Raw genomic sequence first — 27,916 nt, forward strand, 5'->3', positions numbered from 1 at the left:
CAGACCAGTACCTGGGATGATAATATCCAAAATAAAGATAAAGAAGGTACAGAACAGCAAATTAAGGAACTAGGATAAACTGCTGGGTTGGATTTTAGTGATGTGTAAAGAGTTTTTAACTTGTAGAAGTATCCTATAAATACTACCAGCTGAAACGTGTATCTTTGGGAGCACACCTTCTGAATGAGGTGAATTTAACAATGCTGCATGAGATAGCTTCCTGGAAGCTGCTATTATATTGAACCTTTCTTCCTGAACTATAATTGACTTTTAGCAATAAACCTGAGAATACTGGTTATTTGATTTCTTGTATATTTTCCATAATGAAACAAAGTGTAGTCAAGCAATTGAGTACACAATTTATCATCCCCCAGGAGAAGATCTAGCCTACGCGAGAAGCCATGGTGATGAGCACTACGTAAAACACTAAAATACAACGTGCCAAATAAGATAAATAAGGTGCCAGTGCTCTGATCCCCTGCCTCAGACCGAGTGGTCTGCTGACTGCAGACATAATTAGCTACAGCTACTTAGGACACACTACAACAGCCATGTCAAACAAAGGGCAGATATTGTCATTTTTCAAGAACTCCTAATCTCTCCCTTACTTTCACAGGGCTGCCATTTTTTGCCTTGACTATGGAAGCAAGAACTGCTAACAGCAGCTTCAGTCCTGCAACAGGATCTGTTTAGGGGGCTCCATGCAGGTGCCGACAACCATGCACACACAGCTCAGCTGGCTTCAACAGGCGTCCACCAGCACAGTCAATTAGAGGGCTGGGGTCAGGGTCAGCATGGGACTCAGCCAGCCTCCCCTGGGACAGGGGACTATAAATGAGACACAGATATGAGCCTATCCACCTTTTACACCTCTACTGAGGTTTTTACAAAGATCAGAGAGCCACAGGGCTGGAAAGGATCCCAAGAGGTCAGCTAGCCCAGCCCCCTGAACAGAGGCAAGACCAAGCAAACCTAGACCAGCCCTGACAGGTGTTTGTCCAACCTGTTCTTAAAAACCTTCAATGATGGGGATTCCACAACCTCCTATTCCTCATTTTATCTAGCCTTATAATTCGGAAGTGTTTCCTAACATCTCAATTAAATCTCCTTTGCTGAAGATTGAGCCCATTACTTCTTGTCCTATCTTCAAGTTCAATAGCAACAAAAACCAAAAATCAAAAACCACACTTCAAATATTTTGGTGTATTAGTTGGCACCAACTCTTTTAAATTTCTAATAGATGGTGAGTCTCCAGGGCCGCAAACACCTTGATGAGACCCACACAAAACCCACAAAACCAAGCAATGGTCCCAGAGCAGCCATTGGGAAGAATGCTTGATCCAGGAGAACACGGACAGCAATGGCAGGGAAAAAAGTCAGCTCAAGAACAGGATAGACGAAGAAAATGGAGAATTCTCCAAAATTGAAACTGTCTGGGATCTCGTCTATAAGTTCCTGAAGAGCCATCTAACAGAGAACACCTACTGGCTAAATTCCCAAGAGGGCTTCAATGGGGCTCTTACGTTTGCATGGCCAAACTTGCTCATGCTGGGACAGTCTCACTTCATACGTCATGCATCACAGACCGGCCCATGCTGGGTCTGCTGGATTTACATTGATAGTCTGGTCCTTGTAATTTTGCAGGATTGAAGGCACACCTTTGCACAGTTAAATGCAGGATTTTTGCACATGCAATGATATAAACACCAATTTACAAGCTTCTTTGAGGCTCCTTCGGAAATACAGCTGTAAGAGTCCAACAACAACAAAAACATACAAATGAAATCTAGGGTCACCTTTCCCCCATCCGGGCGCATAAGGAAATCAGCACTCTGTAGTTCCCACGTTCTGAAGGGCACATAATCCCATCTCCAAAAAGTGTGCACCAGACCCTCCCCAAAACCACAAGCACAGGTGAAAGGGGCTGGACTGACACACAAAAACCAATCGGAAACTTTAGTATAGAATGTAGATTTCCACTTGGTGTCTCCCACATGGAGCATGTTAAACTAGTGTTCCAGAACCTGCATCAGCTTCCATCCTGCCTGCAGTTCAAGGTACTGGGTTTGACGTATAGAACTAAACTTCTGGACTACCAGGAGTTTTAAACTGGCTAGGCCTCCATTTACTCTAACTGTAAACCACATCATAATTTCATCAGGGATCAACTATGTTGTTACCAGGTCTATAGCTGCAGTCTAGGTTTACCCCTAGAAGCCATGTTTCTCTCCTCTTACTCTTCTCTGACAGTATCAGCTGACACTGATAACAAACCAGTTAAAGAGCAATAAGTCACCAGAACTAGATATGTACCTAAAAGTTCTGAAGAGCTGTAAGAATGAGACGTCTGAGTCGCTAACAGAAATAAGCACTCATTAAAAGCAGCTACTGTGCTAGAGGACAGCAATTTTTATTCCTCTCTGTAAGAGAAAGCCACTACAGATGATCCTTGGAATTAGATCAGTGAGCCTTATATCAGTACCAAGGTACATGTTGCAACAGCAATTAAAAATAATTCTAAAACATCTAGATGACTATGGGACAAGAGGGACAAATAAGTACGGTTTCTGCAAAGGAAAAAAAAAATCGAACTCTCTAATCTATTAGAATTCTTTGAAGTGTCAGCAAGACACTTGTGTCAGATGGAGAAAGGAAAACCAGAAAACAATATATACGGATTTTCAAAAAGCTTCTGACCAAGTCACACACAAGAAGCTAATAAGGAAACTAACTAGGAGTTTGGATGCTAAATTGTCATGTGGTGAGAAGTTAAATTCTCTTATGGATTAGAAATTGGCCAAGAGATGGAAAACAAAGATTAATATAGTGTAAATGTTCAACATGCTTAAAGGTTCTCTGCTAGGACCAGTGTTTAGATATGTACTGATCGATTATCTGGAAAAGGGAGTGAATTGTAAGGTGGTAAAATCTGTAAATATCATAAAAAGGTTTGTGAAGACAAGAAAAGACGAAGCAGTTCTAGAGGTAAACATGATAGCAATTGACATTCAGTGCTGACAAACGCAAGGTAACGCACAGTGGAAGGAATAAACTGAACTATTTGTGCACACTGCTGGGTTCGAAGTTAACAGCTGCTTGGCACCACTGAAAGCCTCTGCTCAATCCCCAGAAATAATGAAAGCAATGTTAGGATGTATAAAGAATGGCTGGGACATAACAAAATTATAACACCATTATATAAGTCAATGGGTACCCTCAGCTGGAATACTGTGTTCAGTTCTGGTCACCATATCCCAAAAAGGATATAGCAGAAACAGAGGAGGTTCAGGAAAGAAGTGACAAAAATGAACTTCACGTCTAACATCACCGTTTTAAATGATCAGCCCAAGTTCATATAACCAGTCAGTAGCAGAGCCCACTAAAATTTAAGAGTTCTGGGCTCCGCCTCCTATGCTTAGGCAACATTGCAGCCCTACCTCGGGGTGAAATCCTGGCTCTACTGAAACCAACAGCATAATTCTCCTTTCATCAGTAGTTCTTTTGCTAGAGGTAATGTCATCATAACCACACAGCCTTGGCTAAAAATTTTGGGTATTTATAAGAGGCAAAATTCTGGGGTGCTAAAATATACCCATTTTAGCAAAAATTTCCAATGCTTATTCTCAATCCAAAAGGTGATTTGTGTGACAGGAAGATATGATGGAATTCCATCTGAGATACCCAGGCATAGGAAAGAGGCATTCTTCATCACTGAACACATCAGATTTTTTTTGGTGCTGAAAAAATTATTTTAAAAATGTCCTGCTTGCCCTGGATTCAGTTGAGAATGACAGCAAATGCACACGACTCTTTCTTTCTGTTTTAAAAGACTCTGTGTTTAGAAATAAGGTCTTAAGATTTTGAGACACGCTTAATACACTTGTAGAATACATTATTTTCATTTCTTTAGCACAACGCTAACGTCCGATACTCCAGATTATACATATAAACTAGTACCAAAATAAAGTTTAAACCAGAATCTTCTGTTATTTTGTTTACATTCCTTGTCTGCTCAGAAGCAGCATAAGGAAATTCAATGTAAAAACTACATCAATGCAGCTTTGTGGGTGTAATTTTGACCATCAAAAATCAGGAAATTCCACATTACAAATCTCCCAGGAACTGTAAATTGGCTGCATCGTCTATATTTAAGCAAGTTTAACAGTAAACATCAATATAAAATTAGACATTCAAATATTACTATTGCTATGTGAATAGTAAATTTTGAATTTTCTGCCTTAATGAGTTCAAGGTTTCATCATGAGATTGCACAGAATAAGCTTTGGCTGAATTAAACAGGACAAAGAATGTTCTACTGACTTATTTTCATGCACGGAGATGGAAATTTCTGTCATTTAAAGAAAATAAATGGTTGCAATATTTGATTTTTAAATGTAAAACATTTTTCACTAAATAGGAATATGTATTATTTCCCTAAAAAACTCTGAAGTACAGTGAAACGGGTGGATTAACATTTCTAGCAAGTGGAGGGGGAGAATCAAAGGATCTGTATAGACATCAGAGACTCAAGTACACTGAAAATTGCTAGTATAAACATTTATTGTTAAGACCTTGACCCTGAAATGTGATCCATACAGCTATACCAGCCCATCTGTGTTAATCACAATACAGGATTGGAGCCTAAGTGACATGTCAGAGCTAAAATCCATGCACGCAGATTGTAGAAGAACTTGTAGAAATGGGGCCTAAGGGATATATCACAGTATTAAATGCTACTTTCAATTATTTACAAAATAAGTGTGTAAAAATATATCGCAACAACATGGTGCTCAGCAAAAATCAGATTATTGTTCATTGCCTTTCCTTCACTGTAAAGTTGATAACGGAGTTAGAGGAATCAGAAATTACTTTGTCTGCTCTGGTTTTTAAGGAGAGGGGTGGGAGGAAAGCAATAGGCCTGGAAAGCTGGCACAATCTGACCGAGGGAGATTATCAAAACAGGAGGTTTTGAAACCGCAAGGTGAAAGGAACCAATTCAGACTTCAAAGTCACAGCCAGGGAGAGAGAGAAAAGGAAACGCTGGAACTTCCTGGCCCTGTCAGAGAAAGGCGCAGGTGTAACCTGCCCGCCGCACTCACCATTCAGCCGGGTCTGCCTGTTCGCTCTCACTCTCAGGAAGGTCTGCAAAGGGGAGAAGAGCAGAGTTGTGTCAGGGCCCGGCTGGCGAGGGTTAGGAAGCTGGGCAGTGCCCCACTGCAGGGCGACCCGCAGCCCGAGCCCCCCAGTGGGCGGGGAGGGGGGCGGTAAGGAGGCCGAGGCCAGCCCCCCCCCGACCCACAGGGAGAAGGAGATTTCCTCCCGGGGTCACCCCCTCCCTTCCCATCGCCGCCCCCCGCCCCGTGAACGCCCCGCGGGCTCCCCGCCGCCGGAGGCGCGATGTAAACAAACCCGCCCCCAGGCCCCGCACCCACCTCCTCCCGGCCCCCGCCGCAGGGCCCCCTCCTCCCGCTCTGCATAGCCGCAGGCGCCGCGGCCGGCACGCGGCGGGGCGGGGGTCCGGGCCCCGGAGCGGAGCCCCCCGGGCGGCCGGGGATGCAGGTGGATGCGGAGCGGCCCAGCCAGCGCCTCCGCTCAGCTCCCAGCGGCCGCCGCCATGTTGGGCCCGGTCATGTGACCCGCCGCCGAGCGGGGTGAAAGTTCACGAGGGAAGGGGGGGGCTGGTTCCCATAGCAACCGGCAGGCGGCGGAAGGCCGGCCAGTGGGGCTAGGCTAGGGCCAGGCCTGCTAGGGCCCGGCCCGGCCCGGCCCCTCCCCCCCGTCGGGGCCCAGCGGGCTGCAGTGGCCTAATGACCCCCGCCCCCTGCAGCCAGGACCCCTCAGCCCCCCAGTACTCCCCCAACCCCCCTTACAGCCCCCCAGGGCGGGGTCACCATGCAGACTGCCTCCTCCGGCCCCCCAGCCCCGGCCCCCCAGCGCCAGCCCCGGCGTGCAGGGGTCCTGGGCCTGGCCACACACCACCAGCTCTGACAACAAGTCACACCAGGGGGGATGTCCCCTTGGCCTCCAGCAGGGCTGCGTTTTGGCGCTTCCCTCCAGCGCCAGGAGGGCTAGAACCTGCCAACTGAAGGCAAACGCTCCCCGCCAGTGACACGCCTGTGGGAGCCGGGGCTTGCAGAGAAACAGCAAAAGTTATCGTGACACTCGCAGTACAATGGCACCGCATTACACGCCTGCCCTAGACACCCCCTCGCGCCAGGGTACAGCTCTGCAAACATCCCCAGCACAGAGAGGTGCTTCCTGCATGGGATCACATAGATTCACACCGCACAGGACATGTATCAGACAGAAACCCGCACACAGCAGCACAGTTATAGCCCTGCACAAGACAAACACCAACAGAGCGTGCATTTCAGCCAGTCACCACTTGGGCTCCACTCCCTCAGACTAATCTGAGGTGTGACAATGTACAAACTAACTCCTTGGCCGTTAATAAAGCGCTTACTATTCCGCTTCATTGCTTTAAAGTCACAATTCACGGCTGCAAGAAGGAGTCATGCAGACAAGTGTTCTTCTCTATTCTGCTGTGTAAGGCCCTGATCCTGAAAACACTTATGTACGCCATTAACTTTACTCCTCTGGAAATCAGTAAGAAGACTTAAGTAAAGCGAAAGTGTTTGCAGGATCAAGACTTAAAGTGCTGAAGGGATGCTGAAAAAACAGGTTAACCAATGCAAGAAAACCCCTTTTATATCTAAGACCCTCCACATGTTCTTATAAAACTCAGTTCTTTTGAATTGTTTGAATATCATGGAATCTGCCACACTGTGTTCCCAATGCATCCACCGTCACAATGGGAGAGTAGCAAAGTTTTGCAGCATTTTTAAAATACAGTATATAGTAAGCTGGAGCTGGGAATACAAGATAAGATGGTAGGTCGATACACTGCAGAGTGTCTAAACAATCCTGAAATAATTTACCCTTTGTATATCTTTCCTCCCGTGCTTGAGGTTAAATTACTCACAAATAGGATGAGGAAAAAATAAAAGGAAACATTTGAGGTTTGACTGAAGTTTATTTTCATGTTTGTATGTAGAGCAGTTTTCTGCCCATAACCCTAGTACAGACAGGAAGAGGGGTGAATGCACCCTGAATGTCAATTCCATTTGCATTTACACCCATGCTATCCCACTGAAGTCAATGAGGTGGGGCAGCTTTAACAGAGACACAGAAGTGGGATCAGACTAGATTTGTGTGGGAGGAGTTTTTTCAAACCCCTTTCAGATTTCTGCCTTCTACAGCAGCCACCAACTATCTGAAGCAGTGACCTCCTTGCCTGCTCGGTTCTGATTAATGAGACAACCAGCAAATGACATAAGAATGTCTTGAGTGCGGCTGCACCCACCACAAACTGCAGAGTGAATGAAATTCTCTATAGCTCATAGATTTTAAGACACTGGTTTGGGAGGTAAAACAGTTGTAAAATGCATATTACTGGGGTTTTGAAAAAGGGTAATTCTTGCTTCAAGCAAAGCCTCAGCTGCCAGATTCGTTCTAGTACAGTAAGCCTCCTGCGGGTGTGTTTTATTGGTGTCTTGTTAGAAGCTTTATCCATATTATCTGATGCACACAGGTCGTCGATGGAATATCTCATAGCGACTAAAACCAGAACCCAGAGCATCACAATTAGCTAATCTTTGTCCTTCTGAACAACGTGGAGTTTAGTGGGCACCAAAGGGAATTCAGTCACACTCTATCATTCATACACACATCTGCCAGGAAGGTTTATGTGTTATCCTTGAGTAGGAAGAGTGAAGACCATGGCCTATAAAAACTAGACACGTTGGACCCATGGAGCTGGGAAGAGGAAAGTGGAAGCGAGGCTCTGCAATAATAATATAGGATTCCTTGATCTCTTTGTCAGAGGCCATCAAAGCAATATTAGTAGTTGCAGCTGTTGGAATATCTATCAAAGGGGCTGCTGGAATATCAAAGAGGTTTATATGCTATGATATTTTATGATGGAAGAGAGACTTTGGCTTTCTAGAGTTTTTTCTGCAGATGCATCCCACTCAGATGCATCCCCATTTTGCTCTGATTTGGGGCTTTCCTGTCCAAACTGCTGGTTTAGTACATTAGGACCTGGGCCCATGAAGTGCTGAGCAGAGCACTATGTGTGAGGTGGTAGGAATTCTCAAAATATCCCCGATCTCAATGGGAGTTGAGGTCACTCTGGCCCAGACCCTCAAAGGTAGTTAGGTTCCTAACTTCCATCGAAATCGATGGACATTAGAAGCCTAATCCCTTGGAGGATCTGGGTCTCAGTGACATACAGTATCAGGCTCTTAGCTGGTTTGTGTGTGAGAGAGATGCCAACCAAAACATTCTCTGGCACATTTCGATCCATCTGTCAGGACAGATATACAGACATGTAATTACCCCCTATTGAAATACACAAGGTTAGAAATAAGTGGCACAGATTAAAAATCCTATTTTAAAAGACATATTTATTTCCCTGAGTTGCTAATAACACCTCAGGTTACTAAACCCCAAAGAACTGGAATCATCTCATTTACTTTTCTGCTTTTTTTCTTCTTTTCTTTTTTTGTCTTGCGCTCAACTTGGACACTCAAAACGGACTCCTCAGTTTCATTCTTCTTTCTAGGCAGTTTCACTTGGGGGCTCTGGTGGACTAGCAGAAGGCTGCAATACCTGGTTTACAAATGTAGCTGTGGAAGGCTTCAACTCAAACAAAACTTGCTGCCTGCCCCAACCCCTTAATTTCACAAAAACATTCATATTAGCTTTTCTAAAAACATAAGAACATAAGAACGGCCATACATCAGACCAATGGTCTGTCTAGCCCAGTATCCTGTCTTCCGTCAGTTGCCAATGCCTGATGCTTCAGAGGGAATGAACAGAACAGGTAATCATCAAGTGACCCATCCCTTGTTGCCCATTCCCAGCTTCTGACGAACACAGGCTAGGGACACTTCAGAGCACTTTGCATCCCTGCCCATCTTGGCTAATAGCCATTGATGGACCGATCCTCCATGAACTTATCTAGTTCTTTTTTGAACCCTGTTACAGTCTTGGCCATCACAACATTCTCTGGCAAGGAATTCCACAGGTTGACTGTGCATTATGTGAAGAAATACTTCCTTTGTTCATTTTAAACTTGCTGCCTATTAATTTCATTTGGTGACCCTTAGTTTTTGTGTTATGAGGAGGAGTAAATAACATTTCCTTATTTACTTTCTCCACACCAGACATGTGTGACCCATCCATGCCTTTTGCAGCCTGCCCTGACGTTGGCATTTTCAGGTGGTACAAGATTGAGATCCCAGCACCAGCCTGGAATCACCCTGCTAATTCTCATGGGAGAATTTGAACAAACTCTGCACGTGGACTATTTAGTCTTCATTCCTCTGGATCAATTCATCTACAACTGAAGTGGTGAATCAAAGGACTGAGACTCATCCAGGTACTGGATATATACCGGAGGGACTATACAAGCCTGCAAACTCCACAGTTCTACTAGAAACCTGATGTATATGGACTTTCAAATAATCTGTATGTATGTGATTGCTTTAATCTTTTAACGTTTCTCTTATAGTTTGTTTCTTTCCTTTTATAATAAACCTTTAGTTTTAGTTACTAAAGGATTGGCTGGCAGCCAAATTTATCTTGCTCTGGCACTGTGGCTGACTCTTTGGGGTCAGGAGAACCTTTTTGGTAAAGAGCATAAAGTTTTAAATAACTGATCTCTTTACTGGACCTAGCGGCTGATTGGGAGCTAGAGACTGAAATGCAGTGAAGGGGCTGTGTATATTTCTGTTCTGGCTTCTTGATAACCAGTGTGGAGAATAAGAAGCACAGTTTGTGGCCGACTGGGAAGTCTGACTTCAATGTCACCCACCAGTGCTGGGAGAATCTGCTCTCCTTTTGCAGCCTGCCTTGACCTTGGCATTTTCAGGTGGTTACCCTAAGCATGGACGGGTCACAACATGATTTTATAGGCCTTGATTGTAACCCTGAAAAGTCCCAGTCTTATTAATCTCTCCTCATATGGAAGCTGTTCCATACCCCTCATCATTTTTGTTGCCCTTTTCTATACCTCTTTCAATTCCAATATATCTTTTTTGAGATGGGGTGACCAGATCTACATGCAGTACTCAAGATGTGAGCGTGCCGTGCGTTTATATAGAGGCAATATGTTTTTTTACTGTCTTATTATCTATCCCTCTGCTAATGATTCCCAACATTCTGGTAGCTTTTTTAACTGCAGCTGCACATTGAGTGGATGTTTTCAGAGAACTATCCACAGTGTCTCCAAGATCTCTTTTTTGAGTGGTAACAGCTAATTTAGACCCCATCATTTTATATGTCTAGTTGAGATTTTGTTTTCCAATGTGTGTTACTTTGCATTTATCAACATGAATTTCATCTCCCCTTTTGTCGCCCAGTCATCCAGTTTTGTGAGATCCTTTTGTAACTCTTCGCAGTCTGCTTTAGATTTAACTATCTTGAGTAGTATTGTATCATCTGCAAATTTTGCCACCTCACTGTTTACCCCTTTTTCCATCTCACTTATGAATATGTCGAACAGCACTGGTCCCAGGACAGACCTCTGGAGGATGCCGCTATTTACCTCTCTCCATTCCAAAAACAATTTTCCTTTGTTTGTTTAAACCAAACCTACATTTCAGGCCTAGGTATCTGCCTTTCACTTTTTCTAGGTAGAAAAAATGATACATTTTCACCACATAAATGCTTAGAGAGAGAGAGCAACTTAGTAGCAGTCTGGTAAATCTTGCATGATGCTAACCTGTACACGCTGCAGCTTTTATCTGGGATTTGAAATGCATTGTCATGTTTCCACCGCACACTCAGTTACCAAATCAGAGCTGCTGATTCTTGTTTCTACACCTTTAATAAATTAAGCTACAGCCTGTTTCTGGGTAGATGCGCACTCTTGCAGTTCAAACAGCGGAGAGAGGTGAGGCTTTGCTGGACAAGAATTTCAGCCACTCGTTTTTACTTACTTCACATATGATTCAGCCATTAATATTGCACAGCAGGCTTACCTAACCCATTCAGAGTGTTCTCTCCGCCCAGAGAAGGGGCCTGAAATGTTATCCTTAAGGCACAAGGAGTGTTTCACTCAGGAATTTGTTTTCATTTTTCTCCCTTGGCCATGTTGGTGGATTGATACAAGCAAGGAAATTAACAAGGCCTGATCCCTACTCTGTAGACATGCAAAGCTCCCATTGAGTTCAGTGTTGGGGGATTTGAATGCAAAGAGAGAACTGGATTGGGCTCACAGCAAATGAACAAGGCTGAAATGCCTGTGACAATAAAAGACAGGAGACAGCTGTGAAGAGATTTGGAGCTGTGATCATCATCTCATGTCACTTATGAACCTTCACTCTCAGAGGCAGCAGCAAGAAGCTTCTAAATCTCTTTCTTCATCTGCCCAAGCTTCTCATTTGACCAACAGCTCCCTTCATCTCCTCCATTCATTCCCTCTTTGCACTGTCTTTCATGCATTCTCCCTACCCAACTACTATGCTTGGGAAAGCCTCCTGGTCAGTGTTTGCTAAGCAACCTCGCCTCCTCCAGAAAACGCCCAGAGAGCCACGTGTTCCCAGAAACTTTCTATGCAGAAAGACCTCACACCACTTGGTATTTGTGCCGCACTTGTGAGATTTCCACCATTTGGAGCCAAAATCTTATGAGTTTTCAGTACCATCAAATCTGAACCCGAGCCCTCAAAGTTCCGCCTTCCTAAACCAGCTCCAGATCGAACCACTGCCTCTATGGCTCACCTCTAGTCTATAGTAATGTCTCTCTCTCTCCAGTCAGGATGAGAGGATACCTATGGTTACTCCTACGGTGGGCGTCTCACCTATTCACCAGACAGGATCCTGACTTGTTCTATTTCCCAAATGCCAGCATCTCAGTGGCTGTAGGCTGAAGCTATCATTGTATCAAGGAGCACCAAGGAAGGTCTCAAAAGACACCAGGGGCTTAATTCAGTGGTGTCACAAAAACGATGCAAGTTACACCCTGGATATTAGTTGCTTGGCAAATGGAGGTAAGAAGCAAAGCAAGGCAACCTGCATTCACTGGGCATTTGGCGGTGACCAAATGCAGCATGTGGCAAAAGAGGGTGCAACTTACATTCAAGTCAATGGGAGATGTGTCTGTTTACACCAATGCTGAATTTAGCCCTGTGTATATGAGGGGCAGGGGCAAGGTTTGAACCTCTTTATCACCCTCATGTTAAAGTTGCTTTATCGGCTGCACTTCCTTTCAGTGTGTAAGTCACGCTCATTTCTCACTATCCCTGAATGCCAAGCTGGTTCAGTTTACACCACCTTGCCACTCACTCCTGTTTTCTGATCAGCGTGCACCCGATGTGGATCGCACCTTGCCATTTATATCCTGGCTGAACTTGATCCACAGCCTCTCATGGGCATTGCATTGGCTTACTTCAGATTGTATCTGGAAGAACTGGGTCCTCCAGAGAAGTGCTCAACTCAGCCTTACCCCCAATGTTTCTTTAATTCCCAAATCTCCAGCTAAACATGTGCTTGTAAAAAGGACTGGAAGGCTATGAAGGCCAAACCTTAGGAATTCACCTCTGAAAATCCATAGAGCAGAAACAGCATTTTACGGATATATTGTGTATTCTCTATGACATCATAAATAACACTAGGAACTAGCAACGCAAAATGACTAGCACTGCAGTTCTAAGACACGTAGATCATCACAGCGCACATGTGCACATGAAAAGCTCAGTTTTGCTGCTCTTGCAGTCATGGGGCGATTCTTCTGCACAAGGGCAGTAGATCAGACCTCACCATTCTTTGACTTCTGAGCATTTTACTTGCTAATTTACAGGGGCCAAATTCTCATTTACTTACACAAAGGATTTACACCACTCTTGACATCTACTTTAAAACCCCTTTACGCTGCCAGAGCAGCATACTGCAGCTGCAGTGCAAATGAAAATCAGGCCTGGAGGTGTTTTCTCCCTGCAGCACAGGTATCAGTCCCATTATGCATTTGCAGTAAGGGGCTGCGACCCCTCCTGAAATACACTCTCAAACTCCAAATGTACCAGGCAAGCGAGGCTCAGCACATGGAGGAGGGGTGTAATGCGAATCCACATAGGAGAGAATAAAAATGATGTTGATAAGTTTCATAGAGCCGAAACTTACGAGAAGCTGGGAGCTTAGGGTGCTCCACATCCCAGCGAACCAGGTTTAGATAGTCAGGAAACGGATCACGGAGAAAATTTCATCCAAGCTGTTTGAAAGTTCACTATTTATTTATTCTAATAGAAAGAAGTATTGTGACAGGAGAGAGGGCGGCACATTTTCTCTTTCATACACAGGGCCTGCTTCTCCCACGCCCGGCTCCATGCTGTCCCTTTCACCCGGCAAAGGGGATACAGAGTTCTGCCAGATCAGGATGGAATTGTCCACCACTCACTTTACACCGATGGACATGACTCAGGGAATGGGGAGTCAGGCTCACGTTTCATATATACAGACTAGATGACTGTACTGTGCTGGATGCAGGTTGTATTGGTCTGGGTTTGAGATGGGGCTTCAAAAAGTGAAGGGCAGAATGGTGACCAATGAATATGAAATGATTAATAATAATAATAATCTGAACAGCCATGATATATGCATGACTTCCCAGGGGTATTTAATAGGTGGACCGCGGGTCAAATCCAGACCACCAGAGACTTTTGGACGGACCTCGAAATCTTTTTATTTACTTATTATCATTATTGTTATTTTTTATTATTATTTTCTCTGGAGTCTGGACCTTGACTATACCTTGACCAAGAAATGTGGATCTTGACAAAAAATAATTGACTACCTCTAGGCCCCGATCCTACAACAGATACTTGCACAATGCTTCCTTCGGTGGGGATACGCCCGTGCGGATCCATTTGCAGGAGTAACCTTGTGATCTCATTGTCACCACCCTTGTCCTTCCTCTCCCCGCCCCACCCTCACCAGCATTGACCTTTATTTGTTGTGTGATATCAAATCAAGGCCATCTTCTCCTGTGGGCAGGGAGTGTGTCCTTGCGTGTCTGTGAAGGGCACAAAGACATTTTTGGATGCTCAAGAGATAACTATCTGATGACTCAGAAGCCACCGGTGAGTTCTGCAGGTCACCCCAGACCGACCAGAGTCTCTGAGACCTCCATGTGTTCTGTAGGTGCCAAGTTCAGTATCTCACAGAAAAATCTCTTTAAGATGATTTAGAAAGTTTTCAAAAATGTTAGTGGAACTAATTTTGGTTTCCCTTCACACACAGGATCCTTGTAAGCCACGAGTCCAACTATTTAGAGCTCAGAGGGAGAGAGAAGGTATAACAAATACGATTTTAGAAACCTCTAGAAATGAGCTAAATTAGATTTTTCACATACAATGTTGTAATGTCAAAGTCAGATTCCTACTGACCTTCCATGGCGAGAAGCAGCTGCTGTTTATCCCGTTAGGTGCTGGAATTCTCCACTCCCTAACGAGGTACCGTTCCTATTTCTATAGCCCTGACAGGATGTGAGTTATTGGATCTTAAACAGACCAGTGATACATGACTGAACGTTCTCTCTCGTGAACCTTTGATCAGTGTAATTTTGCAGGGAAATTGTAAATTGGGGAGGCAGAAGGAAACATTTTCCTGGACTCTGCCATGCGTATATGGCTACACATTTGAGTCACATATGCATGATTCAGACCTGGCTATGTATTAGGCATAGAGGCCACATATTATCCTCAATCCACATCAATGCAACACCCAACTGAAAGTAGAATATGTCTCTTAATTTGCTTTGTGATGCACTAACCCTGCAGGGTAGTATTCTGTCGCATTCTGACATGTACGCCCACATACCATGATGCAATGCCAGAAGTACCAGAAACAAGATCCTCCCAGACAGCTGTATGGTGTGTACTCACGCTTTGGGGGCATCCCAGAGGACTGGCTATTTGCCAATGATAATAATAAATAAGATGATTTAGTTTTTCTAATAATTTGCATGTCTACAGCACTTTCTAGTGAAGGATCTCAAAGTGCAATGCACACGTGAAAGCGTTAAGCCTCACAGCCCGTCAGTGAGGGCGGGGAGTATTAATATCCCGACTTTACACATAGAGAAGCAGAGGCAGAGAGGTTAAGTAACGAGGCCAAGGTCACAAAGGGAGCTGGGAGTCGCTCTGAGGAGTTCCTAGCTCCCACTCCTGTGCTAAAAGCAATGGATTGCGCTGCCTGGCTGTTCTCTCACCTGGTATCTGTCTGAGTGATGGATATCATCTGAGGAGTGAGGCGACGCTGTTGGAGAGTCCCCTTCCCGCTTGATTGAGGCTGACAACAAAATTGACTGCAAGAGAAAGGGAGGAAAGGAGAAATTTACACTGTGAGCAAGGCAGAGCAATGACACATCACACGCTGCGCCAAGGTCTTTCCCATTCCCAGCAGGAATGTATTGTCTCTCTGGCCAATAAATCCTGCAGCAGGCCCAGACGGGGCATGTGAACACTGGCTGACAGGATGGGGGTGGCTCTACGGTGTGGGAGAGCTTGTGCCACACTGCCCCATGGAACGGCTGGGTCTGAGAGAGCAACAGCGGGGGCCGACTCCCACAGCCGGATGCCGGTCCCCGTACACAGGAGCTACCCTGCCCAAGGGGAGGGTGGGAATCCTCCTCCCCGCCGTGGGGGCAAGGACAGAACATCCTGGCAGCCCTTCTGCGACCTGCGTGCAGCCCCGACAGACACACGGGTGAGAACGGTGGAGCAACGCCACTGCGGACCCAGCTGCTGTGCTGTGACGTTCACCCATCCTGCCCTCGAATCCCCTCTCTGTGGGCCTGCCGCAGAAGCTGCTGTGGGGCTGTGCCCTATGACCCCTTCCACGGCCTCTCCGCACCCTCCTCTTCCCCAGGCAGCGGGGCTGCGCTGAGTCCGCTGTGTTCTGGGCCGCTCACGTGGGTGGGAAGGGCATTCAGCTGGCAGCACAGTGGAGAGAACAGGGGCAGGGATGGGCAGTAAGGGGCAGCTGAGTCCACAAGTGCACCCTTAACCCCACCTCCTGGTGCACTGGGAGAAAGCCTTTCATTTTAGGATCACAGCAGACTATCAGGTCGTTTAGCTGAGGTTGTAAAAACACACAGCACATGCACTAAGAGACACACAGAATCCATGAAACCCAAGACCCATACCAGAAAACAGCCCCCAAAAGCGCACTACAGATGAAAGCATAACAATGCACAGCGACAATAAGAAGCAGTGTGTGTTCGTGTGCACTTAAATTACACTAAATGTCTCAATAATGACATGTCACTAACAAAGACGCTTCATTAATAAGCATCATATTGTAATTTGCTATTCCTTTTGTATTCCTTTTAATATAGAGCGTCTGGAAAAACAGAGTTTTGCACAACGGTATGGAAAAAAAATCAGCAAATTACTTTCATTGGTGACATAAGCAATATATTGATAACCTTCAAATTAATAGCCAGGAAGTATTAATTCAGTGCACCCCAAAGTCTTATGGGGAATTATGGAACTGATTGGACAATACTTAAAGAACATGCATCCAGTAATAATTTAACTTTATTATTAGGTGAGCTTGAGGAAAAAGCCCAGGAAAAATACAAATTAACTAAAGGCTGGCCTACACTAGAAAGTTGGGTCCACTCAGCTATGTCACTTAGGGGTGTGAAAAATTCACCCCCTCCGAGAGACATAAGACTCAGTGTAGACAGCAGTAGGTCGCTGGAAGCATTCTTCTGTCAATGTAGCTACCGCCTCTCAGGCAGGTGGATTTACTATAGTGATGGAAGAACCCCTCCTGTTGTGGTGGTAAGTGTCTACACTGCAGGCCTGCAGCGGCAGCTGTGCTGCTGTAGCCTTTCCAGAGTAGATACAGCCTGAATGTCTGCATAAGAGACATAGTAAAACAAGCGGTCTTAAAAAATATCCATTGACAATCCACCTCTCTGCGGATTGTTTCTGCGGGTCAGCCGGTAAGATGCAACAATAAGAAATGATTACTCAGAGGCGTGTGAGTCTGCAAAGGGAACAAGAATATCATCTGAGATGGCCAGGCCAAGTGTGGGGACAGTCTTGTTATAAGGGGCAATTCCTTAGAGGGAGGAGAACTTTCCAGAAACATCTGCCTTTGAGCTGACATTAAACATGGACAAATTTCAGCCCCGAATGTGACTTTTTCGGAAAGATACGAGCAATTGGGAACAGCACGTAAAATGAGTTGGCAGAAAAATATGACCAGTCAGCAAGATCTGATCCTCAAGGGGCAGAGCTTATAACAAGAAAGTAAAGCAGCTCAGCATATTCAGTAAGGAAACAGAGACAGGGGACCCCGCGGGTAAGGCACCAGACTGGGACGCAGGAGCTTTGGATTCAATTCCCGCCTCTGCTGCAGCCTCCCGGTGTGAGTTTGGGCAAGTCACTTCATCGCTCTGTGTCTCAGTTCCCCACCTGTAAAATGGGGAGAATCAACCTTTCTCCCATCCTTGTCTTGTCTGCTAAGACTGGGGCAGGGTTGTCTCTCACTATACGTATCAGTGCCTAACACCACGGGGCCCTGATCTCAACTGAGGTGTCTCTACACTGCATTATAAGCCTGGGTCTGGGGGATCTGGGCTTGTGGACTCTGTTTCCAAGCCCATGTTTGAGCATCTACACTGCATTATCAGCTGGATTTACAATTGCTGGACCTGGATCTCACAGCTGTGCTGATGTGTCCACACCTCACTATGCAGACCTTCTGACTTCAGCTGCGTCCACACTGAAAAATGACTGAGCTCGGACCCACTCCCTCAGAAGGACTTTTTAGGACGTGGGTCCTGGGCACTTGTGGACCCGAGTCAGACTGATTTGGGTGTGGATGGAAGCGGGGCTTGGGCTCAAACCAATTCGGTGTGCAGGGTAGCCATACCTTGAGTGTGCTACTGTAATACAAATAAGAACGTAGGCTCAAGCCATCCAAAGGGGAGTCTCACATAGCCCTTCCCCAGCACCTCCCTGGGGAGAAGGAAGCGGAGCTGGCGTTAACCCCTTGTTCATCAAGAGCAGGGAATCACCCTGACCCAGCCAGGCAGGGTTTAATGGAAAATCCTGATGTACCCTTAATTCTAGTAAGAATCTGCATGGATATGGCTGGCCTGCATGCTGGCTTGGGCAGGGCCGGATTTAGGGGCAGGAGACCACCTGGGGTGCCGGGCTTGAAGGGTGCCAGGCTCAGGGGGCTGGTTTGGTTGTTAGCGACAATAAGGTTTGATAAGAAGGTTTGATGTGTGGATTCATTGGTCCGTAACCTCCTAGAACATCTGGACCTTCGTAGAATCTCGTGGGACCTTCCAGACTTTCGGAGAACTACATTGTCCTCCACCCTCCTAGCATGTTGTCGGCCAGGCCCTCGCGGGTGCATACGGGGCGGGGCGGTGCCAGCCAGTCAGTGAGATGTGAGCAGGAACCGAAGTGACGTGAGAGCCCCGCTGCGATGTTCTGAACCGCGTTTCACTGTGTAACTGTGGAAGTGCACTGGTGTTTCAAGACTCGAAGAGGGTAAATAGCGACTAATAAAGGACATATTTAATGAGAGGCAGAGATATCTATGTAACCCCTCGCTACGCACCTATATAACAGAAATGCTGCTACTTCTTTTCCCTTGCTTAACACGCCATGTATTGCTAGTTAACATTGGCCCACTCCGCGCTGGTGCACGGTTCTATTTCTTGATGTCAGAACACTTCAGTTATTCTTAAAATTGAAGAGTTCCTATAAGCTTAGAGAAACAAATGGTTTTTTATTTGCTTATACATGGCATGAATAACTACAGATTTACAGATCCTAGCGTGCCAATTCATCGTCCTGCATGACAGGGATAAATCACGCATGCAAATCATGCATCCAAGTTGTGAAATGGGCTACAAAGGCAATAAAAATCAAGTATTCAAAAGTTTATCCAATGGGAGGGGGGTGCCGAAGACGCTCCTCGCCTGGGGCGCCCTTTGGTCTGTCTGGGGCCAGCCCTGGCTCTGGCCCTGGGTGTGGGATGTTTGTTCATTTCAGGGACTGCATCCCATGACTGTTTAAGAGGGAGAGACTTGGCATATGGAGGGTCTCTAGGCTCCTGCCTCTGTCTGTCTGGGTTTGCCACAGTACATTGCCCTGTCCTGGGCTGCTAACACTGCCGTATGAGGCTCTATCTCCCTTTCTTTCCTTCGTGTCGAGGTTAATTATTTCTGCAGCGGCCCTTTAATATTTCTCAGGCACTGCAAGAGGAATTCTACTGAAGAACACTGAGTTCCTGTTAGAAAAAAAGGAACCAAAAAAAAAAAGGGGGGGACAAGCATAAAGGGGGATTTGAAAGGCCTGAGACTACAAATGGTGCTTTAAAACAAAGGGCTGGGAGTCTCTGCCTGCCTCCAAGAGCTCCGAGTCTGGGTCAGCTCAGCAATTCGGAAGCAGGGCAGCCTCCTGTTGCCATGGAGCACCCCGTCCCTCCTGCAATGAGCTGAACATCCCGGTGCTGGGGGGGTTAAACACGTCATCTTCCAATTTGTTCAACGGAAGGCGAGAAAAATACACAGCATCTCCGCCTGCCTCGGCGGCAGACAGCCCCATCCTTTCCGCCCCCCGCTCCGCCCACAGCCACTGGGAGCTCTAATCCAATATTCTTATGTGAAAAATGGTCGGGCGAGCTCTGGCGACAGTAAATTAAGCGTTATGTATTAGTTTTTAGCATGCGGTCCCGGGAAGAACGCCGGCCCCATTTATTCCACAAACCTCCTGAGCACCATGGCAATGACCTCTGGAAAAACGCAGGGCTAAACTAATCCCAAAGATGTCAATCTCGAGGCCTCTTCTACATACACTTGCAGTTTAGATTAATAAACTGTCTATTTTTAAATTGTGTGCAAGCACTTCTTCTAAACCCCTCGCCGGCACGCTAAGCGCAGCGTGAGCAATGCCAAGTCACACGTCCCCGTGTCTGTTAGGGAACTTGACTGCATTTGGTTTTCTCATTTCCCAGAGCCGTGGCCAAGGCTTTGCCTTCCCGACTGGGTAGGCAGGGCTGTCACAGCTGGAGACGGGGGAAAGCAGGCGCAGGGTCTGCAGATTAGAAACCCCGCGCAATGAGGCCAACCTGATTTCCGCATTCAGCCTGCCTCGCTGCCTCCCAATTTTGGCCTCTCTTTTCTAATCAGTCATTTCAGGGCTGTCTTCTGCCATTGGGGGGGGGGTGGGGAGGGAAGGGGCACCATCATGGCACCAGTCCCCAGGGGCATCGGCCCTGTGCAGGCAGAGCTCAGGCCTGCCCTGCTATTCCAGCTAGCACGGAAGGGGGGCAGAGTTGTAACCCTGCCCCCCTCCCTTTGAAGCACCTAGTGGCGCTAACACTGCTCTAGGCTTTGTGCTCAGGGCGCAGGATTGTGGCTGCTCCTTTCTGCCCCCTCTCCCCGGTCCTTGGACAGCCCCATCATCTGGCCTCTGGGAACTTCCGTGCAGAACAACCAGCATCAGGAAGACCCAAGACGGCAATTGAGGGAAGATGAAGCAATGGCTTGTCCTTCATCTCTTGGGCTGAACCGCTGGGCTGTAACGCACGTTCTGGTTCAGATTATCCATTGAGAAAACAACGAGCATCCTGAAGTTGAATTTCTTCCTGTCAAAAGACTGTCAGTGCCCAGGCTGGAGGTACTAGAGTCACTGGATCCACCAAGGGGCCCAGAGCTACTGGGCTGGATTCATTGCACCGACTCAGAGAGCAGGAGATGCTGTCATATTCACTAGAAAATCAGTGACGAAGAGAGATGGGCCCAATCCAGAATATGGAATCCACCCGCGTGGGATTTCAGGGATTGGGGCTGGGGATGCTCAGGAATCAAATGCTTGGATCTATGCCCATCCTTCTGGGTTCCGTTCTAGGTCAGATCAAGAGCTGGAAGGACTCTGTTGCCTAGTTTAGATGTGGCTAAAATCTCACCAGAATTCCTTGTGACCGTGTGAGTTTTTCACTATCCAAGAGGGTAGGAAACGGATCTCGTAAAAACGATACTGAACATCTGATGCCTGACAAAGCACCAATAGTCACCAGGAAATCCCAGCACCATCCATCTGCCCAGGTCGGATCTCGTCCCCTGAAGCTGGCGCTAGTAACACCGAGTTTTTGCGACCGCCACTGAGTTCCTACGTTTGTGCGTCAATAGCACCTGGAGTGTACAGCCACCTGCACAGACCTTGTTCTCCTGCATCTACTGAAACCTGCCGCTGTACTAGAGCTGTTCACTGTATTGTCGACCTCACCTGCGCACTGCTCACTTTTACAGGGCAGGCCCTATCGCGCTGGCGACAGCACGGTTGGTTCTGCCTTGCAGAGCAGACTGGGTCAAGCCGCTATGCATCTGTATTCCCAAATCATGTTACGGCCATGGACTTCTGCAGGGCAGTCACACTGTTTGGTAACAGGGACGAACCGTGTTTGAACACTGCCACTGGCCTATCTGCGTTGTAACTGGATTCCCCCACATTACTTGCGACAGAGTGGCTGGGGCTATCATTTGTGAGAGAAATCTGTCTTTTGGGAGGGGGCATACATTTAGCTCAGTGCCCTCAACCGTGACCTAACCCCCTCCTCCCCCCCCGCCACGTGGTTCATATATGCCTGGCTTCGTTCTCAGGCTCTGTGGCACGCACAACCATGGTGTGTTTGTGCATGTGAAACAGGGAAAGGAGATGCCGAGAGAGGCTGGATTTTTCCAGCGGGAACAGTAACATCACATTTCAGCCCCATCACTCTCTGCCCGTCGCCCATGCGAGAATGATTCCAGGCCTCGGAGGCGCTCTGAACCAGTGGCAGGGACCGGAGCTGCTCATATGACGAGAGCAGGTATCTATGGCCGCGCACTTCCCAGCAGGATTCCTTGCTGCACGGACAATGGACCTGTACACTGAATTGTTCCTTTTCTTCCTGGGGAAACAGGTACCAGCGAGCTCACCCCTGCGCACGCGCCCCAGTTACTGGCCTGCAATTCAGATCCTGAGCCTGAGCAGATCTTGCTTGGCCAGGTTCTCTCCCTGTGCCATGGTCTTCCCCACACACCTCACCACCTTCCACGGCAAACCACCACTGGGGTGTTGAAAGACTCAGCAGGGCCTTGTGCGAGCACCGGCGCAGCCTCATATTTCTCCCTCCCCTTTAAATCATCTCTCCACTGGGTAAAGGCACTCTCTGTAGAGGTTATAAACCCTAAGAGGATCAGCCCAGCATTACACCTGGGGCAAGCGAAATAAAAAAAGGTCATCGGCGCTTTTTAAACATGGACAAAAAAGCAGTAAAATGTGTTTGGAAAAAAAAAATCTGGCATTAAATCATGACTTTTTGCCTGGCTCGCCTCATTAAAAGTGGCCTTTTGGAAGGTAAAATTATCATTGTAAGCGATAAGATCTTTAAGAAAATAATTCACGGCTTCTTCACCCTTTAATATGATAGCCGCCACCGGCTAATTTTTTTCTTAATGGCAATGAGGCCATCAATCTTGTCCAAGCCACGTACTCACCCTCTCCTCCCTCTCCTACTGCCGGGCTGGGCAGCCATGTCTCCGGCGTGGCTCCCAGGAGCGATCTTTTACTTTCTTCTGTCTTCTCCTCAAATGCCTTTCCTCTTGCTGCTCCCCTTCCCGCAGGACACTGACTTCCAGGAGCCTGAGTGGGAAGAGGGTTTGCTGTGTATCTGAGTGAGTGGGCACGGGCGGGACGTCCTGCGTGCGACCGTGGCATACGTGAATGTGCGTGCGTGCACAGAGATGGCACGTGTATCTGTTTGTGTTCAGCGGGGGGAATTCAATCCGTGGGCAGGCAGAGGGCCTCGCACAAGGCCAAGGTACCACGTAAGTCCCACTTATGCCCAGAGGGTGCCTGGACCATGTGCTGGCCCTGTGCCCAGAGGTGAATTTCACCTTCTGTGTGTGTGGACCTGGACGCTCCGTGGATTGTGCAATTCTGAAGAGCTCTGGGGCGGTGACTACGAATGTTGCAGCAGCTTTGTTTTAATTAAAGAATGCGTGTGTTCAAATGGATACTGCGATCAGCACAGAAGCTGCTGTGTTTAAAGCTCTATGCGCCCGATCCTACAGCAATGCTGTGCAGAGCTGCTCCCCCACGCCAAATTACAGCAGCCCAAGGGGTGCTGTAACTTACACTGGCTGCAAACAGCTCCAACGGGCCCAAAGTGTAGCCAGGCATCATATATCCTGGCCATGCCCCTGTTACACCAGCAGGCGGAGAGGAGGGGAAAGGAAGTGTGGTGGACCAGCCCTAATTTCAGCACTACACCACGCCAGGATCACTCTGGACTGGTGTTAGGACCACACCGCTGGCGCAGTGCACAAAGCAGTCAGATCTTGGCAGAGGATGGGGCTCACCGTTTGTTTGAATGAAAGCTGAACTGGCAGCGTTCCAGGAGGGGTGACTTCAGCAGCAAATCCCGTGGCTGTGCAGTACACCAGGCGCCAGTACCTCAAGTGCCGTGTGTGCGTGAAAATACCACGCCTGTGTCTGCGTGGCAAAGGACTGGTGTGCGCACGGGTGCACCTGTGTGTGCTGGGTGTGCAGCCATGCACAGCCGTGGGGGCTGCACGTGAGCAGAGCATCGTGCCTGCAGGTGGATCTCTGGGCATCCACCGCACGTGCCCATGAGTTGCGGTTGGCCTGCACGTGACTCTTGCATGTCACGAAGCCCTGCGGGGGGGGGAGAGGCGTGAGCGGGAGCCGGGTTCTGTGAGGGCGCAGCCACCCCACAGAGGAAATGGATTGCAATTGCCAGCACAAGCTAACCGTCGCCTCCCGCCCTTACCTCCCTTCTCCCTGTGCAGCAGACAGGTCAGGTGTCAGCCCAGGGAGAGAGCAGGAGATGCCATTGACTTTCCTTCCCTTTCAAGGCCAGCCATTTGAGACTATTAAGTGCTGGACTCTTGCTTTCTGAGAGCCCCAGAAAAACACAGCGAGTCTATTTTTCTTAACCAATCTATCACAGCTGCTGTCAGCAGAACAAATGCGCCAACCCTTCTTTTTATATCTCTCTATGGCCTTTTTTTTTTCTTTGGGCACAAAGTGTTTCCTGCTTGATGCGTTCAGCCTTAACTCTGCCGTCTAAATAGGTACTTATCACTTAACACGGAGGTGATGGCTTGACATGTTTTCTGTCTCCTGCCCTCCCCTCCGTGGTAGAGAAGCAGTCAAAGTGTTGCTAATAGCTGTTATCACTTGGGAACTGTAACCCGAAAGCAACGACTGATACTAGGCCTCGGCTCCATTTCGCCCCCCCCGCCCTAACGCCGCAGGCTGGTTTTGCTGTTATTGCTGGAGGATCCTTGGTTGAGCTCGTAGCGGGGCAGCTGCATGTGCCGCTGTCCGCTCCCTCGTGTAGCCGCTCTAGGCCGCCAGCATCCCATCGCTCGCCCATTGACTTCGTTCATCCAGCCCCAACGAGCAGGGCCGGCTATGTCAGCGGGAGACGCTCTCGCGCCGCCTTAGCGCTGTCCACACCGGCGCTTAGGTCGGTGTCATTTATGCCGCTCAGGGGGTGGCTTATTCACACCCCGAGCGACAGAAATGATCCCCACGTAAATGGGAGTGTAGCCACGCCTGAGCAGGTGCTGGGAGTGCAATGTGTCACACGGTAACGGTATAACCCTCCCTCCCCCCGCCCCTTTATGGGAGGATCTCGGTGCTTTGCAAACAGAAGAAAGGGCGTCTTACTGCTGTGTCCTCACACACTCACACACAGAAGGCACAAGACACACAAAGGAAGGGAGGGGGAATGAGTTGCTCCAGGTCAGTTGCCCAGTGAGGCTGAGAACTCAGGTTTCCAGGAGGGCTCTACCCACCAGACCATGACACCATCTGAGGGAGGGCCTGCTCATGTTAGCGACAGGATCATCCCTATCTCTACAGAATCACAGAAGTCAGACCAGTCCATTTCCCTGACATTTTCTGTTACATCCTAGCTAGCTTGAAATCTTCTAGAAATAGACTTGTCCAGTGAAACCCACTGCTTCTCCTGGGAGACTTCAGCAGCGAGAGGCCCTTTAGAAATATAGCAGGCAGGCAAAATGGAGTAGATAGATCAGTGGCTCTCAACCAGGGGCCCCCGTACCCCCGGGGGTACGCAGAGGTCTTCCAAGAGGTACATCAACCCATTTAGATATTTGCCTAGTTGTACAACAGGCTACATAAAAAGCACTCGCAAAGTCAGTGCAAACTACAATTTCATACAGAGAAAATGAGAAAGTCGGCACTTTTTCAGTAATCGTGTGCTGACACTTTTGTATTTTGATGTCTGATTTTGTAAGCAAGTAGTTTATAAGTGAGGTGAAACTTGGCGTGTGCAAGACAAATCCGACTCCTGCAAGGGATCCAGTAGTCTGGAAAGGTTGAGAGCCGCTGAGACAGAGAGAGAGATTTATAACCTAATCGATTTGCCTGCGATTCAGCCTATATGTTTCCTAGCTTCAGTCTGTGCCATCCCCGAGTTCTAGCTCCTTCACTCATCTTGGATAATTTCCTCTCCCCTCAGTGTTCACACCCTTCAACAGTGTTCACACCCCTGTAGACTGTTCGCATGTCACCCCTTAGTCATGGCTTAGGCATAACATACAGATTTAGCTTTTAAGCTTTCTTCATAAAGCAGTTTTGCAGATGGGGAAAAAGTGCCACAGCTATGTTAAATGACTTCCCCATGGTCCCCCAGTGAGTCAGTGTCATGGCAGAGTTAGGACTAAGAACGCAGACAATGCTCCTGAGTAGTTCACTAGACAATGCTCCTGAGTAGTTCACAGGTTGTGCTTGCAATTCCATTTAGAGTGAGGCAGCCGGGAAGGCTTTAAAACGGAGATTTTGTCAAGGTTTAAGGCTCCAAATCTCGCTTGCCTTCAAAGCTCTTTTTCCTTGGAGGGCTTTAGTGGTCAGATTTCCCAATAGGTGCAGTAATTCTTTTTCAATCTGCTCTATGAGGCTGTAAAAAAAAATGGGGAAAAAAAATCAAAGAAAACTGGCGCTGTAGCCGAGTTCCCAGCACAGCCGGAGGTCTCCGTGCAGGACACTGGCTGCCTGCCATGAGGCACCCGCAGTGAAGCTGGGCAGAGACCTAAAAAAATCAGCCACAAACATTCTTTGGAATAAGAGAGGGAAGTTGCTTCTAGTCATTCTCCTTTACCGTTAGGCTGCAATGACAGCCAGTTTAATGTAAATACCACCGGGAAATAAATGGTGAACTCCCAGAACTGATCAGCCCAACTTAGCCCAGTCCCCTTCAGTGGTCAGTACCAGCTGCTTCAGAGGAAGATGCAATAAAACCCTAGGGAGCAACTATGGAATGATGTGCCCCTAGCAGATTATTCTTCCCAGCCCCCATTATCTAGACGTTGGTTAATACCCTGAAGTAAGAAAGGTTAGATCATTTCTATGTACTTGTCCCCACAGATGGTCTCATTATCCATATAAATGTCAAATCCCTTTTTGATTCCTATTAAGCTCTTGACCGACATGATATCATGTGGCGGTAAGTTCCACAGATGAATTATGCATTGTGTAAAAAGCCGTTCTTTCATCAGGATTCACATCAGTAACCTGGGCCACAGAGTGACGCTCATGCAAACAAAGAATAGCCGTAATACTATGTGTGCAATAAAAACTAACCACCCCAGGGTTGATTTTTGGATATCAAATACTCAGAGTGAACTGCCCATGGACAATCCCTTGCCCAGGAACTGGTCACCAAGAGGATTTGGTGGAGAATTACAAACGGGGGGAAATGTGAAAACTCAGGAATAAAAATCAAGAGACCCGTAATCGATCTGCAGGCAATCTGTGATCAAACAGGGCGACTGGTAGGTTATTGGCTGAACAGCAGCCCCTGCGCGGCTCAGGGGATCCCGGACTCGGTCGGGTCAGTATTTCCTTTCTCGCTGCTCGAGGCACCAGTTTGAAAAGAGAGCAGCACCGAACCGGGGGCGCGCAGGTAAGGATGCAGCTACGGAGGACACGCGCTGGCAGCAGAGGCCGTTTTAGGACAGGGACGCCAAGTGTATTTTGCCCTTTAGCCTAAATATCATTTCTATCGGGGTAGTGCGAGGAAGCCCAGTCAAGCGTCAGGGCCCCACGGGGACAAGTGCTGCGCAGCCAAACAGCAGAGCAGCTAGTCCCCATAGGGACCGTAGAAGGGCCTTCCTCCTCCGGCTCGTTCTCTGTGCCCCCCATCGCCCAGTCTCACTCCTCCCTTGTGAAGGAAGCCGGGCTCCCGCTGGGGTCGGGGGGCAGCTGCTTCCTCTGAGCTCTGCAGGGAGGCACTGAAACACTTGGGCGAGAAATGCCTTCTCTGAGTCACTGGCCACGTGCTGCGGCTGAGCACCGGCTGCCTGTGCCCCCTTGGAACAGGGGAGCAGGCTGGAAGGTCTTTTCAGAAGGCGCCCGGGGGACAGTCCTCTCCTCACACCTCCCCAGGGTGACGCCACCGGCAGGAGGAAAGAGCCACTGGTCGCCTATTGCAAACGGCTGGTGCTAAGAGCCTGTGGAGCTAGGAGACCGTCCCGTCATTCTGGCCTCTAGCATGGGGCCGGGCCGGACTACCTCCATCCCTTCCCATGGCTCTGTTCCATCCCCGCTGCAATATCGCTTGTTCCTCCAGCCAAGCCGTCCTTGTCTCGGCACAGCTCACCCAGAAAACCAGCTCCTCGGCGCCTAGGACCCTGTGCCGAGGTGCCGTCAGGGTGTGAAAGGGTGGGGCGCTGAGACACCTCACAGCCCCCTGCTTCAGAGGGAGATCCATCCTCAGATGCAGGGCAGATGGGGGGCTTCAGATCTGCCTGCAGAGGAGCCTTACAAGGCATCCCAGCATCAGAA

At 47.9% G+C, this 27,916-nt stretch overlaps 1 protein-coding gene across 2 annotated transcripts in view; it reads right to left on the reverse strand.

The window, feature by feature from the left end:
* RNF220 (ring finger protein 220) overlaps positions 1–27,916 on the reverse strand; it is a 332,511-nt gene that overhangs the window by 70,578 nt on the left and 234,017 nt on the right. The window contains exons 6-7 of one of the 2 annotated variants that reach the window (XM_067567892.1): positions 15,271–15,366; positions 5,100–5,142 (exon numbers count right to left, since the gene is read on the reverse strand). In XM_067567892.1, coding sequence (XP_067423993.1) covers positions 5,100–5,142; positions 15,271–15,366 — 139 coding nt within the window. Of the gene's footprint in view, positions 1–5,099; positions 5,143–5,432; positions 5,631–15,270; positions 15,367–27,916 lie in introns of those variants that run through there. The other variant, XM_067567893.1, reaches the window with a different exon arrangement.

This window comes from Emydura macquarii, unplaced genomic scaffold, assembly GCF_026122565.2.
Source record: "Emydura macquarii macquarii isolate MOO-44397 ecotype Brisbane River unplaced genomic scaffold, CSIRO-AGI_Emac_v2 contig_2805, whole genome shotgun sequence".
Lineage (NCBI taxonomy): Eukaryota > Metazoa > Chordata > Testudines > Chelidae > Emydura > Emydura macquarii.